A 17,518-nucleotide genomic window follows, 5' to 3' on the forward strand; every position below is an offset into this window, starting at 1 on the left:
GCAATTAAGCAAGAAAAAGAGATTATTCCCTGCATATTCTCAGATCACAATGCTTTGAAACTGGAGCTCAATCACAAGGAGAAGTTCAGAAGGAACTCAAACACCTGGAAGCTAAAGACCACCTTGCTTAAGAATGCTTGGATCAACCAGGAGATCAAAGAAGAACTGAAACAATTCATGGAAACCAATGAGAATGAAGACACTTCGGTCCAAAACCTATGGGATACAGCAAAGGTGGTCCTAAGGGGGAAATACATAGCCATCCAAGCCTCCCTAAAAAAAAATTGAAAAATCCAGAACACAGCAGCTGTCTCTACACCTTAAAGAACTGGAGAATCAACAACAAATCAAACCAACTCCGCACCTAAGAAGGGAAATTATCAAGATTAGAGCTGAGATCAATGAGGTAGAAACCAGAGATACAGTAGAACGTATCAATGAAACTAGAAGGTGGTTTTTGAAAGAATCAATAAGATCGATAAACCATTGGCCACACTAATCCAAAAGAAAAGAGAGAAAGCCCAAATTAATAAAATTATGAATGAAAAGGGAGAGATCACAACTAACACCAAGGAAGTAGAAACAATCATCAGAAGTTATTATCAACAGTTATATGCCAATAAGCTAAGCAACCTAGATGAAATGGATGCATTCCTGGAAAGCTATAAACTCCCAAAATTGAACCAGGAAGAAATCGACAACCTAAATAGACCGATATCTAGTAACGAGATTGAAGCAGTGATCAAAAACTTCCCAAAAAACAAGAGCCAGGACCTGACAGATTCCCTGGGGAATTCTACCAAATTTTCAAAGAAGAAATAACACCTATTCTCCTGAAGCTGTTTAAAAAAAATTGAAGCAGAAAGAAAACTTCCAGACTCTTTTTATGAAGCCAGCATTACCCTGATCCCCAAACCAGGCAAAGACCCTACCAAAAAGGAGAATTTCAGACCAATATCACTGAAGAATATGGATGCTAATATTCTCAACAAGATCCTAACAAATAGGATCCAACAGCACATTAAAAAGATTATCCACCATGACCAGGTGGGATTCATCCCTGGGTTACAAGGATGGTTCAGCATTCGCAAATCAATCAATGTGATACAACAAATCAATAAGAAAAGAGAGAAGAACCACATGGTCCTCTCAATTGATGCAGAAAAAGCATTTGACAAAATCCAGCATCCGTTCAAAGTATAGGGATGGAGGGAAAATTCCTGAACTTCATAAAATCTATCTATGAAAGACCCATAGCAAATATCATCCTCCTTGGGAAAAAGCTTGCAGCCTTCCTGCTGAGATCAGGAACACGACAAGGATGCCCACTCTCACCACTCTTGTTCAACATAGTATTAGAAGTCCTAGCAACAGCAATCAGACAACAAAGAGAAATTAAAGGTATCCAAATTGGCAAGGAAGAAGTCAAACTCTCTCTCTTCACAGATGACATGATTCTTTATAAGGAAAACCCAAAAGATTCCACCCCCAAACTACTAGAACTCATACAGCAATTCAGTAACGTAGCAGGATACAAAGTCAATGTACAGAAATCAGTGGCTTTCTTATACACTAACAATGAAAATACAGAAAGGGAAATTAGAGAATCGATTCCATTTACTATAGCACCAAGAACCATAAGATACCTGGGAATAAACCTAACCAAGGAGGTAAAGGATCTGTACTCAAGGAACTACAGAACACTCATGAAAGAAATTGAAGAAGACACAAAAAGATGGAAGACCATTCCATGCTCTTGGATCGGAAGAATAAACATTGTTAAAATGTCTATACTGCCTAGAGCCATCTATACTTTTAATGCCATTCCGATCAAAATTCCACTGGTATTTTTCAAAGAGCTGGAGCAAATAATCTTAAAATTTGTATGGAATCAGAAGAGACCCCGAATTGCTAAGGAAATGTTGAAAAACAAAAACAAAACTGGCGGCATCACGTTACTTGATTTCAAGCTTTACTACAAAGCTGTGATCACCAAGGCAGCATGGTACTGGCATTAAAACAGACACATAGACCAGTGGAACAGAGTACAGAGCGCAGATGTGGACCCTCAACTCTATGGGCAAATAATCAACAAAACAGGAAAAAGTATACAGTGGAAAAAAGACAGTCTCTTCAATAAATGGTGCAGGGAAAACTGGACAGCTATATGGAGAAGAATGAAACTCGACCATTCTCTTACACCGTACACAAAAATAAACTCAAAATGGATAAAAGACTTTGACGTGAGACAGGAATCCATCAGAATCCTAGAGGAGGACATAGGCAGTAACCTCTTCGATATCAGACACAGCAACTTCTTTCAAGATATGTCTCCAAAGGTAAAGGAAACAAAAGCGGAAATGACCTTTTGGGACTTCATCAAGATCAAAAGCTTCTGCACAGCAAAGGAAACAGTCAACAAAACAAAGAGGCAACCCACGGAATGGGAGAAGATATTTGCAAATGACAGTACAGACAAAAGGTTAATATCCAGGATCTATAAAGAACTTTTCAAACTCAACACACACAAAACAGACAATCATATCAAAAAATGGGCAGAAGATAGGAACAGGCATTTCTCCGATGAAGACATACAAATGGCTCTCAGACACATGAAAAAATGTTCATCATCACTAGCCATCAGGGAGATTCAAATTAAAACCACATTGAGATACCACCTTACACCACTTAGAATGGCCAAAATTAGTAAGACAGGAAACAACATGTGTTGGAGAGGATGTGGAGAAAGGGGAACCCTCTTACACTATTGTTGGGAATGCAAGTTGGTGCAGCCACTTTGGAGAACAGTGTGGAGATTCCTCAAGAAATGAAAAATAGAACTTCCCTATTGACCCTGGCATTGCACTACTGGGTATTTACCCGAAAGATACAGATGTAGTGAAAAGAAGGGCCATCTGTACCCCAATGTTTATAGCAGCAATGGCCACGGTCGCCAAACTGTGGAAAGAACCAAGATGCCCTTCAGTGGATGAATGGATAAGGAAGATGTGGTCCATATACACCATAGAGTATTATGCCTCCATCAGAAAGGATGAATACCCAACTTTTGTAGCAACATGGATGGGACTGGAAGAGATTATGCTGAGTGAAATAAGTCAAGCAGAGAGAGTCAATTATCATATGGTTTCACTTATTTGTGGAGCATAACAAATAACATGGAGGACATGGGGAGATGGAGAGGAGAAGGAAGTTGAGGGAAATTGGAAGGGGAGGTGAACCATGAGAGACTATGGACTCTGAAAAACAACCTGAGGGTTTTGAAGGGGCAGGGGCGTGGGAGGTTGGGGGAACCAGGTGGTGGGTATTAGGGAGGGCACATATTGCATGGAGCACTGGGTGTGGTGCAAAAACAATGAACACTGTTACGCTGAAAAGAAAAAAAGAATCATCTAAACAATTATATTTAACCAAAAAAAAAAAAAAAAAGCTACAATGAGATAACATCCCACACCTGTTAGAATGGTTATCATCAAGAAGACAAGTGATAACCAATATTAGTTAGGATGTGTGGAAAGGGCAACCCTTGTACGTTGTTGGTGGGATTGTAAAGCTGGTGCAACTATTATGGAAAACAACATAGATGTTCCTTCAAAAATTAGAAAGAGAACTACCATGTGATCCAGCAATCCCACTTCTGGGTATATATTCAAAAGAAATGAAATCACTCTTTCAAAGTGATACATGCACTTCTGTGTTCATTACAGCATTACTTATAATAGCCAAGACATGGGAACTATCTAAATGCCCACAGACAGATAAATATATAGAGAAAAATATAGAGAGAAAAATTGCTAACTTTTCTTACCATCTACCTAAAAAGTAAACAAGAGAAGCCTTTTGGAGGTGATGGTATGCTTATTGATTGTGGTGATGGTATTGCAGGCATATGCCTATGTCTACACTTATCAAAATATATATGCATTGAATATGTGCAGTTTTTGCATAGTAAGTAAACTCACTAAGCTAAAGAAAGAAGATGCTATCAATGAACACAGAATAAAGACAAGGAAGAGAAAATGATCAAATAGTTTATATAAATTAGAGCAGTAAGCAAGTGGCCACTCAATAAAATGTGGTAAGAAAACATTACAAACATATAAATAAAGACTAGTAGTATATGGTGTTTGGAGAGTAGTGTATGAATATTCAGGATCTCTAATTTCTATACATTTTCATTTTAGGAATGAATTTGTTTAAAAACAAAAATATATTTTCAAACCAACAAGATTTAGTTCCGAAGAACATCTCAATGAGTAAATTCCCAACAAAAGTGATCAATTTATCACCCTTTGACAGTCAAGGTAAAGAAAAAAAAGAAAAAAAAAAATATATAATATATGTGTGTGTGTATGTGTGTGTATGCATAGTGGTTGTTTGGTATGACTTTTCATTTTACTCATTTTACATCTTTTTATTCAGAAATATTTTAGGTGAATCCTTGCAAACCTTTAATTTATACCTTTACTAGTAGTATAATATTTCACAGTATAGAATTGTTTATTTAATCATTCTTCTGTTAAAGAGAATTGACTTTTTTGGCTTTTTACCACTGGTAAATGTCTCCATGAACATGTATTCATATTTATTGATGCTTGAAATTCTTTGGGAGAAAATCCCAGGATTTTATAATGCTAAAAGATACTTCTAGATTGCTTTCCTAAAATGACTTTAAAATTAACATGTTGTCTAGCAACTGTGGAAGAAAAAATACTTTTCTCTGCCTAACCATCAACTATACAGGTGGGTGTTTTGTTTGATTAATTTATATCCATCTGAGTTATTGAATCATTAATTTTTAAAATTTTTTTCCATATTTGTTAGTGTTCTTTTACTGCATAACTACCCCCAAAACTATTTACCTTAAAATAGTACCGTAGGATTTAGAGTTCATGATTTGGGAGTTAGGAATGTAGACTGATTTTGGCTGGCTAACGTATGCACCTTTGGTCACCTTGTGGTCAATGGCTTCACTCACATGTCTGGCAATTGGCTAGCTGTTGTTTGGGACAATGGGGGTATATATTTGGGGCTCGTCAAGAGATAAAAACCTCACTAGTTGTCTGAAAAAATAGCAAAAGTGTAAAAACTCATTAACTAAGTATAAAGTTGTTAACTGGGTAACAAAGTGTAAAAGAATTCTGAGATAACATGGAGGAATGTTACGAAGAAGTTGCCACTTCTAAGGCTGATAAAGACTCTGAGTACAAGATGCAGCTTGGCTGGTGCTAGTATCTCTGATTTTTCAGGAGGGGTCTCAGACGTACTTCTGAAGAGGGGACATTGCTAGTGTCTCAGCTGGTGAGGTTTAGATAAAACTGGTTTTGCAAATGTTGAGAAAACTACAGACCATTTATGTCATGGAAAGAACTTCTGCTCCTAGGATAAAGAAACATTGCTGGGATGATGTTCTCAGAAACTGAAAAGAGACATGAAGCTCTCAGGAAGCCCAATGGTAGCCAAATGAAGGAAGCAAATCCCTTGTTTCTCCTCTAAACTTGCAATCTCTCTATAGAATGCCTTATTTGCCTAACCCTAATTTGGAGTTACCTGGCAAAGCAAAAATGTGGTTATCAGAGTCCTGCATCCAATTTCACAAAGCAACTATGGAAGGATGGTTTGGGAGCTAAGAGAAAACAAACTTTTCAAGTGACACAAGAGTGACTTGGTCCCTTGTCTTTCATCATCCAGCTGATTAGCTTAAGCATATCCATGTTGTAACCTCAGGTTCTAAGAGCAACATGTGAGCGACCCCATTGTACAAACCTTGTAAAAACATTTGAAGTTTCTGCTTGCATCTGTTTACTTTTGTTCCATTTACTAAAGTCATATACCCAAGACCAGAGTTGTATGTGAGGATATGAACACCAGTGGTCAAGAATACATTGAAGCCATTATTGAAACCAATCTACCGCCATGTTCCCTCTAGTTCCAAATATTCTTGATACCGCCCCCATGCAAAATGCATGTGCTCTTTCCTGAACCCCACAAATTCATATTAAAATTTGTCATGAGGGCCAGAGATCACAGTTTTGTGATCTATAATCATTTTCAGAGGAAGGTCCTATGATGTGACTTCCTGCACAATACACACACATACACACACACAGAGAATATGGTAGCAATACAAGGATAGTCCCCACAGGACCCAGTCCCTTACAGAAAGGTGGCAAAGAAAAAACACAACAAAGAGACTCACCTAGCAGTAAATTACGCATCACAGTTAGGTTGTCTTTTTCATCATTCAATTATATTTTAATTATACTATAATTTTCTCAATAAAAAAATTGCATGCAAAAAAGCAATGAACCATGATGTTGGGAGATCCTAGGATGAAATACAGACTGGGACATAAGGAACTACTACAAATATATAACAACTGATTTCAACATCACAATAGCATAAGATGTCCCTTGTTTTCCCTCCTCCCCCCATTCTCAACAACAAAAATCTGGCACCCATCCATGAATGAAAGTGCATTTGTAGAAGGTGTGGGATCTAGTATTACACACCAAGGGACCTGGAAAAACCTTGCCCACCTGTGCCTCGGGTAATAGGCAGACAAACCTCCATCCTGGCTATGGACTCTAGTAGCTCATGAATGGTTCCAACACTTCTTTGTCACAGTCAGGGAGCACCCAGAGAACACTGACTCGGGCAGTCACCCATAGACAAGAGGCAAGTCCAGGTTTCCAGATTAGAAGTTCCAGTACTTTGTTGAAGCAAAGAATAAGTTTGGACACATTGGATTGGGTAAGAGGAACAATTTGACTTTGTGTGCATCACATGTTCCCCAAGTGGTGCAGCTAGGACCAAGTGAGACTTTCTCACCCCATGATGTCTCCCTTAGCAGGGAAATAGGGAGTAAGAGTGAGTACCAGGCATTTCTAGCTATGCAGGACACCACAAAGTCATCTAGAGTACTAAATTGTGGGATGAGAGTAGAAAACAGTGGCAGATATGATTCTCAGAGACCATTAAAGGGATGTAGCTTCTGCTGTGCTTGGACTCCATCAGGAAGCCTACTCATGAGCTGCTGGGAAAGCCTCACTTGCAGAATCCAGCAGCTGGCTTGTGGGCATCCCCAGCAACAGGCTTATCTCACCCACGCCTCCCCAACTCTGTAGCCAGCTCCCTGTGCATGCTCCTGAGAATGCTAGGGACAGCAAGCTTTGGTGAACATCTAGGGAGCACTTGCAGAAAGCAAGCCAGGTTCTGTGGGCCAGAGAAAACCATAACTTGAGCTGTGGTGCCACCTTAGAGAAAACAAAACGGAAGGTGTCTCCATTTGGCCTGGTATGATACAGGATCCAGAGAAAATATACAAGCTTAAGAACTCTGCCACAAGAGGGAGCAGTAAGTATTGAGCAGGCATGTGCATTCAAGGTCCCAGAAAGCCTCAGGATTTCTAGCAGGGCTGATGAAAGGCAAGTCCTTCCTGAGGGCAGTTAGTAAAGACTGGAGGAGGTGACTGCTACTTTAAATGTAAGACAGCAACACAAATCTCCAAGGAACATGAAAAATCAAGGAAACAGGACACGACCCAAGGATTATAATAATCTTCTAGAACCAAACCCCAAAACACAGGGATCTAAAATTTACCCTATAAAGAATTCAAAATAACTTTTATTATAATACATGTAATATTAGAACTATACTACATATAATTATGTATTACTGTATATAAAATATAATGTACATAATCGAACTGTATATATACAATGGAATACTATTCAGCTATAAAAAGAAGGAAACCCTAGTTATTTGCAACAGCATGGTATTGTATGGTGACTAATATAATACAATTAAAAAAAAAAAAAAAGACAAGGATGGGCCTTGGAGGATATATGCTAAAGTAAAACAAGCCAGACAAAGACATATACAATATGATCTCACTTATATGCGCAATTTAAAAAAAAGCTGAACTCACAGAAACAGAGAGTAGAATGGCAGTTAGCAGAAGCTATGTGTTGGGGGAAATGGGGATATGTTGGTCAAAGAGTATGAATAGAAGAAGATGAATAAGTTCTGGGGATCTAATATACATCGTGATGATTATAATTAACAATACTGTATTATATGCTTGAAAGTTGCTAGAAGATTAAGTGTTAAATAGTCTCACTACAAAAAAGAGGAATTAGCTAATGCTGTGGTGGTAATTATTTTGCAATATGTAAGTGTGCAAACCAACACATTGTACACCTCAAACTTACATTATATGTCAAATGCATCCCAATAAAGTCTAAGGAAAAAAATTAATGAGTGATATAACCTTATTGTCAGAGTTAGAGAAAAATGAGCAGCTTGAAGTAACTGGAAAAGAGTGCTTTGAGTGCATACTGTAAGGCTAAAGACACAAACGACTGCATAAACATTATACTCTAATTGGTAAATTTGTCCCTCAGAGAGGTACAGATTAGCAGTTTTTAAAAAAACACTTCAGTGGGGGCCTAAATTGCATATCAGAAAATTTGCCCCATCTTAATTATATGAGTCAAGGTATGAGTCAAGGATTTTAGTAAATTTACTTAGGTCCACAGTGACCATCTTAATTCACTTTTAGAGCATTTCACCATTCATGCAAGATCCCTAATGATACCCACTTCCAGTCCCAGGCAACCACTAATCTGCTTTTTGTTTCTTATTAACTTACTTTTTCTGGACATTTCACATGAATGGAATCATATAGTACATGGTGTTTTCTGTGTAGTTTCCTTCGGTAAGCATGGTTTTGAGGTTCACCCATATAGTAACATATATCATATTTCATTCCTTTTTACTGCTGAATAATAGTCTCTTTTATGGCTGTAACCCATATTCTTTATCCATTCATAGGTTGATGGACATTTGGGCTCATTTCACTTTTTGGCTATAAGGAACACTGCTCTGAATATTCCCATGTTGGTCTTTGTGAAGACATACATTTTCATTTCTCTTAGGTGGATACCTAAGAATAGGGTTGCTGTGTTGTATGGTAAACTTATGTTTATTTTTTTAATTGCCAAACTCTTTTCTAAAGGGCATGTGCCATTTTACCACATACCAATGGTATGAAGGCTTTTATTTCTTTCCATCTTTGCCATCTGGCTAGTATCTGTCCTTTGGATTATAGACATTCTGTTGGATATGAAATGGCATTTCATTGTGGTTTTTACTTACATTTCTCTGAAAAACGATTTTGGGCATCTTTTCATGTGTTTATTAGCCATTTGTGTATTTCTTTGGTGAAATGTCTTTAAAATTGCCCATTTGTAAAGTTTTGTTTTTCAAGTTCTAAAATTTTTAGAGTTCTTCATATATTCTGGATGTGATTTCTTATTGGATACATGACTTGTGAATACTTTCAGTCTACAGCTTGTCATAACTTTCTTAATGGCAGTCAACAGTTTTGAATTTTGATGAAGCCCAATATATTAATATTTCTTTTATGGATCATGCTTCTAACTTGTATCTAAAAAGTCATTGCCTATTTAATATCTCAAAATTTTCTATTTTTTTTTCCTAAGAGTTTTATAGTATCACTATTACGTTTAGGTATGTAATTTATTTTGAGTTAGTTTTTGTATACAACAAGAAGTAAAGTTCCAGGTTCATCTTTTTGCAAGTGTCTATCCAATTGCCAGAGCACCGTTTGTGAAAAGAGAATCCTGTTTCCATTTAATTGCCTTGGGAACTAGTTGAAAATCAATTAGCTATAATCATAAAAAGTTTACTACTGAAGTCTTAGTTCTGTTCCTTAGACCTATTTTTCTATCACTGTGCCATTACCATATTGTTTTGATAACAAAGTTAATAGTAAATTTTATAATTGAAAGATGAAGTCTCTCTAGTGTTATTCATTTGGCTATACTGTCTTTTGCATTTCATATAAATTTTAGTTTCAGGTTGCTAATTTCTGAAAAAAAAAAAAAACACCTAAAGTACTGATAGGGATTATATTGAACCTATTTATCAATTTGAAAAGAATTGCTATCTTAAAAATATGAATGTTCTAAGAGTTCTGGTTTGAGATGGCGACAGAGGAAACCCTTGAACTCACATATATCAATTATTAAGTTATCTACTAAAACTAATACAGTGGTATATCATTATATTTCAAACAAATAAGTTCTAATTTATGAACATTGAACTTAGTCATTTATATTGGATTTAATTTCCCTTACAGTGTTTTATAACTCTCATTCCAATTCTTACCTCTCTATAAATTCACTACTATTTTATTCTTTTTTTTTTTAAGATTTTATTTATCTATTTGTCAGAGAGAGAGAGAAAGTGCACAAGCAGGCAGAGTAGCAGACAGAGGCCGACAGAGAAGCAGGCTTCCCACTGAGCAAGGAGCCCGATTTGGGACTCGATCCCAGGACCCTGGGATCATGACCTGAGGCGAAGGCAGCAGCTTAACCAACTGAGTCACCCAGGCATCCCGATTTTATTCTTTTGGGATGCTATTGAAAATAAAATTGTTTCCAGAACTTAGATTGGGGGTTATACAATGCTCATATAAAGAAATAAAATTGAATTTTCTATTACATACCCAGTAGTACGGTTTTAGGTAGTGTTCTTTTTTTTTTAATCAGCTAATGAAAGAAAACAGTTTAGAAAAGATATGTTGTTATTTATAATTACCGATATAATTACTTTTAAAATGCTTTTTATTTCTTCATGCAGATTTTGAGTTACTACTTGATGTCATTTTTGTACCAGCCTGAAATATTTTCCTTAACATTTCTTTTAAGACCCTTTTCCTAATATAACAACAATAGTCTTAGTTGTTTTTTTATCTAGGAAGGTTTTTGTTTTACCTATTATTATTATTTTATTAATTTTATTTTTTATAAACATATAATATATTTTTATCCCCAGGGGTACAGGTCTGTGAATCGCCAGGTTTACACACTTCACAGCACTCATCATAGCCCCTACCCTCCCCAATGTCCATACCCCCCCAACCCTCCTCCCCCATCAACCCTCAGTTTGTTTTGTGAGATTAAGAGTCACTTATGGTTTGTCTCCCTCCCAATCCCATCTTGTTTCATTTACTCTTCTTCACCCCCTTAACCCCCAATGTTGCATCTCCTCTCCCTCATATCAGGGAGATCATATGTTGTCTTTCTCCGATTGACTTATTTCGCTAAGCATGATACCCTCTAGTTCCATCCACGTCGTCGCAAATGGCAAGATTTCATTTCTTTTGATGGCTGCATAGTATTCCATTGTGTATATATACCACATCTTCTTTATCCATTCATCTGGTGATGGACATCTAGGTTCTTTCCATAGTTTGGCTATTGTAGACATTGTTGCTATAAACATTCGGGTGCACGTGCCCCTTCGGGTCACTATGTTTGTATCTTTAGGGTAAATACCCAGCAGTGCAATTGCTGGGTCATAGGGTAGTTCTATTTTCAACATTTTGAGGAACCTCCATGCTGTTTTCCAGAGTGGTTGCACCAGCTTGCATTCCCACCAACAGTGTAGGAGGGTTCCCCTTTCTCCGCATCCTCGCCAGCATCTGTCATTTCCTGACTTATTCATTTTAGCCATTCTGACTGGTGTGAGGTGATACCTCATTGTGGTTTTAACTTGTATTTCCCTGATGCCGAGTGATATGGAGCACTTTTTCATGTGTCTGTTGGCCATCTGGATGTCTTCTTTGCAGAAATGTCTGTTCATGTCTTCTGCCCATTTCTTGATTGGATTATTTGTTCTTTGGGTGTTGAGTTTGCTAAGTTCTTTATAGGTTTTGGACACTAGCCCTTTATCTGATATGTCATTTGCAAATATCTTCTCCCATTCTGTCAGTTGTCTTTTGGTTTTATTAACTGTATCCTTTGCTGTGCAAAAGCTTTTGATCTTGATAAAATCCCAATAGTTCATTTTTGCCCTTGCTTCCCTTGCCTTTGGCGACGTTCCTAGGAAGATGTTGCTGTGGCTGAGGTCGAAGAGCTTGCTGCCTGTGTTCTCCTCAAGGATTTTGATGGATTCCTTTCTCACATTGAGGTCCTTCATCCATTTTGAGTCTATTTTCGTGTGTGGTGTAAGGAAATGACCCAATTTCATTTTTCTGCATGTGGCTGTCCAATTTTCCCAACACCATTTATTGAAGAGGCTGTCTTTTTTCCATTGGACATTCTTTCCTGCTTTGTCGAAGATTAGTTGACCATAGAGTTGAGGGTCTATTTCTGGGCTCTCTATTCTGTTCCATTGATCTATGTGTCTGTTTTTGTGCCAGTACCATGCTGTCTTGATGATGACAGCTTTGTAATAGAGCTTGAAGTCCGGGATTGTGATGCCACCAACTTTGGCTTTCTTTTTCAATATTCCTTTGGCTATTCGAGGTCTTTTCTGGTTCCATATAAATTTTAGGATTATTTGTTCCATTTCTTGGAAAAAAATGGGTGGTACTTTGATAGGAATTGCATTAAATGTGTAGATTGCTTTAGGTAGCATAGCCATTTTCACAATATTTATTCTTCCAATCCAGGAGCATGGAACATTTTTCCATTTCTTTGTGTCTTCCTCAATTTCTTTCATGAGTACTTTATAGTTTTCTGTGTATAGATTCTTAGTCTCTTTGGTTAGGTTTATTCCTAGGTATCTTATAGTTTTGGGTGCAATTGTAAATGGGATGGACTCCTTAATTTCTCTTTCTTCTGTCTTATTGTTGGTGTAGAGAAATGCGACTGATTTCTGTGCATTGATTTTATATCCTGACACATTACTGAATTCCTGTACAAGTTCTAGCAGTTTTGGAGTGGAGTCTTTTGGGTTTTCCACATATAGTATCATATCATCTGCGAAGAGTGATAGTTTGACTTCTTCTTTGCCGATTTGGATGCCTTTAATTTCTTTTTGTTGTCTGATTGCTGAGGCTAGGACTTCTAGTACTATGTTGAATAGCAGTGGTGATAACGGACATCCCTGCCGTGTTCCTGACCTTAGCGGAAAAGCTTTCAGTTTTTCTCCATTGAGAATGATATTTGCGGTGGGTTTTTCATAGATGGCTTTGATAATATTGAGGTATGTGCCCTCTCTCCCTACACTTTGAAGAGTTTTGATCAGGAAGGGATGCTGTACTTTGTCAAATGCTTTTTCAGCATCTATTGAGAGTATCATATGGTTCCTGTTCTTTCTTTTATTAATGTGTTGTATCACACTGATTGATTTGCAGATGTTGAACCACCCTTGCAGCCCTGGAATAAATCCCACTTGGTCGTGGTGAATAATCCTTTTAATGTACTATTGAATCCTATTGGCTAGTATTTTGGTGAGAATTTTTGCATCTGTGTTCATCAAGGATATTGGTCTGTAGTTCTCTTTTTTGATGGGATCCTTGTCTCGTTTTGGGATCAAGGTGATGCTGGCCTCATAAAATGAGTTTGGAAGTTTTCCTTCCATTTCTATTTTTTGGAGCAGTTTCAGGAGAATAGGAATTAGTTCTTCTTTAAATGTTTGATAGAATTCCCCCGGGAAGCTGTCTGGCCCTGGGCTTTTGTTTGTTTGGAGATTTTTGATGACTGTTTCAGTCTCCTTACTGGTTATGGGTCTGTTCAGGCTTTCTATTTCTTCCTGGTTCACTTGTGGTAGTTTATATGTCTCTAGGAATGCATCCATTTCTTCCAGATTGTCAAATTTGTTGGCGTAGAGTTGCTCATAGTATGTTCCTATAATTGTCTGTATTTCTTTGGTGTTTGTTGTGATCTCTCCTCTTTCATTCATGATTTTATTTATTTGGGTCCTTTCTCTTTTCTTTTTGATAAGTCTGGCCAGGGGTTTATCAATCTTGTTAATTCTTTCAAAGAACCAGCTCCTAGTTTCGTTGATTTGTTCTGTTGTTTTTTTTGTTTCTATTTCATTGATTTCTGCTCTGATCTTTATGATTTCTCTTCTCCTGCAGGGTTTAGGGTTTCTTTCTTGTTCTTTCTCCAGCTCCTTTAGGTGTAGGGTTAGGTTGTGTACCTGAGACCTTTCTTGTTTCTTGAGAAAGGCTTGTACCGCTATATATTTTCCTCTCAGGACTGCCTTTGTTGTGTCCCACAGATTTTGAACCGTTGTGTTTTCATTATCATTTGTTTCCATGAATTTTTTCAGTTCTTCTTTAATTTCCTGATTGACCCGTTCATTCTTTAGAAGGATGCTGTTTAGTCTCCATGTATTTGGGTTCTTTCCAAATTTCTTCTTGTGATTGAGTTCTAGCTTCAGAGCATTGTGGTCTGAAAATATGCAGGGAATGATCCCGATCTTTTGATACCGGTTGAGACCTGATTTAGGACTGAGGATGTGATCTATTCTGGAGAATGTTCCATGTGCACTAGAGAAGAATGTGTATTCTGTTGCTTTGGGATGAAATGTTCTGAATATATCTGTGATGTCCATCTGGTCCAGTGTGTCATTTAAGGCCTTTATTTCCTTGTGGATCTTTTGCTTGGATGATCTGTCCATTTCAGTGAGGGGAGTGTTAAAGTCCCCTGCTATTATTGTATTATTGTTGATGTGTTTCTTTGATTTTGTTAGTAATTGGTTTGTATGGTTGGCTGCTCCCACGTTAGGGGCATAGATATTCAAAATTGTTAGATCTTCTTGTTGGACAGATCCTTTGAGTATGATATAGTGTCCTTCCTCATCTCTTATTATAGTCTTTGGCTTAAAATCTAGTTGATCTGATATAAGGATTGCCACTCCTGCTTTCTTCTGGCGTCCATTAGCATGGTAAATTCTTTTCCACCCCCTCACTTTAAATCTGGAGGTGTCTTCGGGTTTAAAATGAGTTTCTTGTAGGCAACATATAGATGGGTTTTGTTTTTTTATCCATTCTGATACTCTGTGTCTTTTGATTGGGGCATTTAGCCCATTAACATTCAGGGTAACTATTGAGAGATACGAATTTAGTGCCATTGTATTGCCTGTAAGGTGACTGTTATTGTATATTGTTTCTGTTCCTTTATGATCTACTACTTTTAGGGTCTCTCTTTGCTTAGAGGACCCCTTTCAATATTTCCTGTAGAGCTGGTTTGGTGTTTGCAAATTCTTTCAGTTTTTGTTTGTCCTGGAAGCTTTTAATCTCTCCTTCTATTTTCAATGATAGCCTAGCTGGATATAGTATTCTTGGCTGCATGTTTTTCTCGTTTAGTACTCTGAATATATCATGCCAGCTCTTTCTGGCCTGCCAGGTCTCTGTGGATAAGTCTGCTGCCAATCTAATATTTTTACCATTGTATGTTACAGACTTCTTTTCCCGGGCTGCTTTCAGGATTTTCTCTTTGTCACTAAGACTTGTAAATTTTACCATTAGGTGACAGGGTGTGGACCTATTCTTATTGATTTTGAAGGGGGTTCTCTGAACCTCCTGGATTTTGATGCTTGTTCCCTTTGCCATATTGGGGAAATTCTCTCCAATAGTTCTCTCCAATATACCTTCTGCTCCCCTCTCTCTTTCTTCTTCTGGAATCCCAATTATTCTAATGTTGTTTCGTCTTATGGTGTCACTTATCTCTCGAATTCTCCCCTCGTGGTCCAGTAACTGCTTGTCCCTCTTTTGCTCAGCTTCTTTATTCTCTGTCATTTGGTCTTCTATATTGCTAATTCTTTCTTCTGCCTCACTTATCCTAGCAGTGAGAGCCTCCATTTTTGATTGCACCTCATTAGAACCTTTTTTGATTTCAACTTGGTTAGATTTTAGTTCTTTTATTTCTCCAGAAAGGGCTTTTATATCTCCCGAGAGGGTTTCTCTAATATCTTCCATGCCTTTTTCGAGACTGGCTAGAACCTTGAGAATCGTCATTCTGAACTCTAGATCTGACATATTACCAATGTCTGTATTGATTAGGTCCCTAGCCTTTGGTACTACCTCTTGTTCTTTTTTTTTTTGTGGTGAATATTTGCGCCTTGTCATTTTGTCCAGATAAGAGTATATGAAGGAGCAAGTAAAATACTAAAAGGGTGGCAACAACCCCAGGAAAATATGCTTTAGCCAAATCAGAAGAGATCCCAAATCGTGAGGGGGGAGTAAGGGGATAAAAAGAGGTTCAGAAAAAAAAAAGAAAGAAAGAAACAATTAAAAAAAGAAAACCAATAATGAAAAAATATAAAAAGGAAAAAAAAATATATATATATGATAAACTAGTTAAAAAACGTTAAAAAAGAAAAGGGTAAAAGTTAAAAAAAATTATCAGAAGAAGAGAAAAAAAATTGAAAAAGAAAAAAAATTTAAATTAACTGCAAGGCTAAAGAATCATGGGGAGAAAGCCATGAGTTCCGTGCTTCGCTTTCTCCTCCTCCGGAATTCCGCTGCTCTCCTTGGTATTGAAACTGCACTCCTTGGTAGGTGAACTTGGTCCTGGCTGGGTTTCTTGTTGATCTTCTGGGGGAAGGGCCTGTTGTAGTGATTCTCAAGTGTCTTTGCCCCAGGCGGAGTTGCACCGCCCTTACCGGGGCCTGGGCTGAGTAATCCGCTCGGGTTTGCTTTCGGGAGCTTTTGTTCCCTGAGCGCTTTCCGTAGAGTTCCGGAGGACGGGAATGAAGATGGCGGCCTCCCAGGCTCCAGCCCGGAGCAGCCGAGAGCCCGGGGCCCCCCTCCTCAGTGCGCCCTCAGAGAACAGCGCCCAATTACTCCCATCACCCTGGCCTCCGGCCGCGCTCCAAGCTGACCGAGCCTGCGACCGGCTCAAGGTAACCCCAAGCTTAGAGCTCACTCCTCGGCTCTTTCTCTGTAGCCGGCTTCCCCGTTCTAATACCTGTAAGCTCTGTGACACTCAGACACCCCCGATCCTTCCGCGACCCTGCGGGACCTGAGGCCACGCTCACCCCGCGTGGGATTCACCCCGGTTAAGCCTCTGGAGTGATGTCCCTCAGGGGAACAGACTTTTAAACGTCCTGATTTTGTGCTCCGTTGCTCCAACGCTTGCCGGGAGCCCGCCCCTCCCCCCGTGGTCTATCTTCCCGTCGCTTTGGATTCACTTCTCCGCCAGTCCTACCTTTCAGAATGTGGTTGATTTTCTTTTCTAGAATTGCTGTTCTTCTTCTCTTCGATCTCCCGTTGGACTTGTAGGTGTTTGCAATCTTTAGATAAGCTATCTAGCTGATCTCCCGCTACCTGAAGTAGTCTCAGCTGCTACTTCTCTGCCATCTTGACTCCTCCTCCTACCTATTATTATTTTTGAATAATAATTTTGCTGAGTATTAAATTCTTGGTTGTGAATTTTTGCTTTCAGAGTTTTTAATATGTCATCCCACTGGCTTCTGGCCTTCATTGTTTGTGATAGAAAATCAGATGTCATTTTTTTTTAAAGATTTTGTTTATTTGACAGAGAGAGAGAGATCACAAGTAGGCAGAGAGACAGGTGGAGAAAGGGGGAAGCGGGCTCCTTGCCCAGCAGAGAGCCTGATGTGGGGCTCGATCCCAGGTCCCTGAGATCATGACATGAGCTGAAGGCAGAGGCTTAACCCACTGAGCCATCCAGGCACCCCTCAGATGTTAATTTAATAGCTTTATCAATATATA

General features: G+C 38.4%; 1 protein-coding gene across 1 annotated transcript in view; it reads left to right on the forward strand.

Annotated features, from left to right (window-relative positions):
• The window catches only part of LOC116855276 (coiled-coil domain-containing protein 7-like), a 93,237-nt gene that overhangs the window by 59,094 nt on the left and 16,625 nt on the right, over positions 1–17,518 (forward strand). Inside the window, exon 6 of the mRNA XM_032837882.1 lies at positions 4,203–4,322. Within this exon, the coding sequence (XP_032693773.1) occupies positions 4,203–4,322 (120 nt within the window). The remainder of the gene's footprint in view (positions 1–4,202; positions 4,323–17,518) is intronic.

Source organism: Lontra canadensis, unplaced genomic scaffold (assembly GCF_010015895.1).
Source record: "Lontra canadensis isolate GAN:19392208 unplaced genomic scaffold, GSC_riverotter_1.0 scaffold100, whole genome shotgun sequence".
NCBI classification, from domain to species: Eukaryota; Metazoa; Chordata; class Mammalia; order Carnivora; family Mustelidae; genus Lontra; species Lontra canadensis.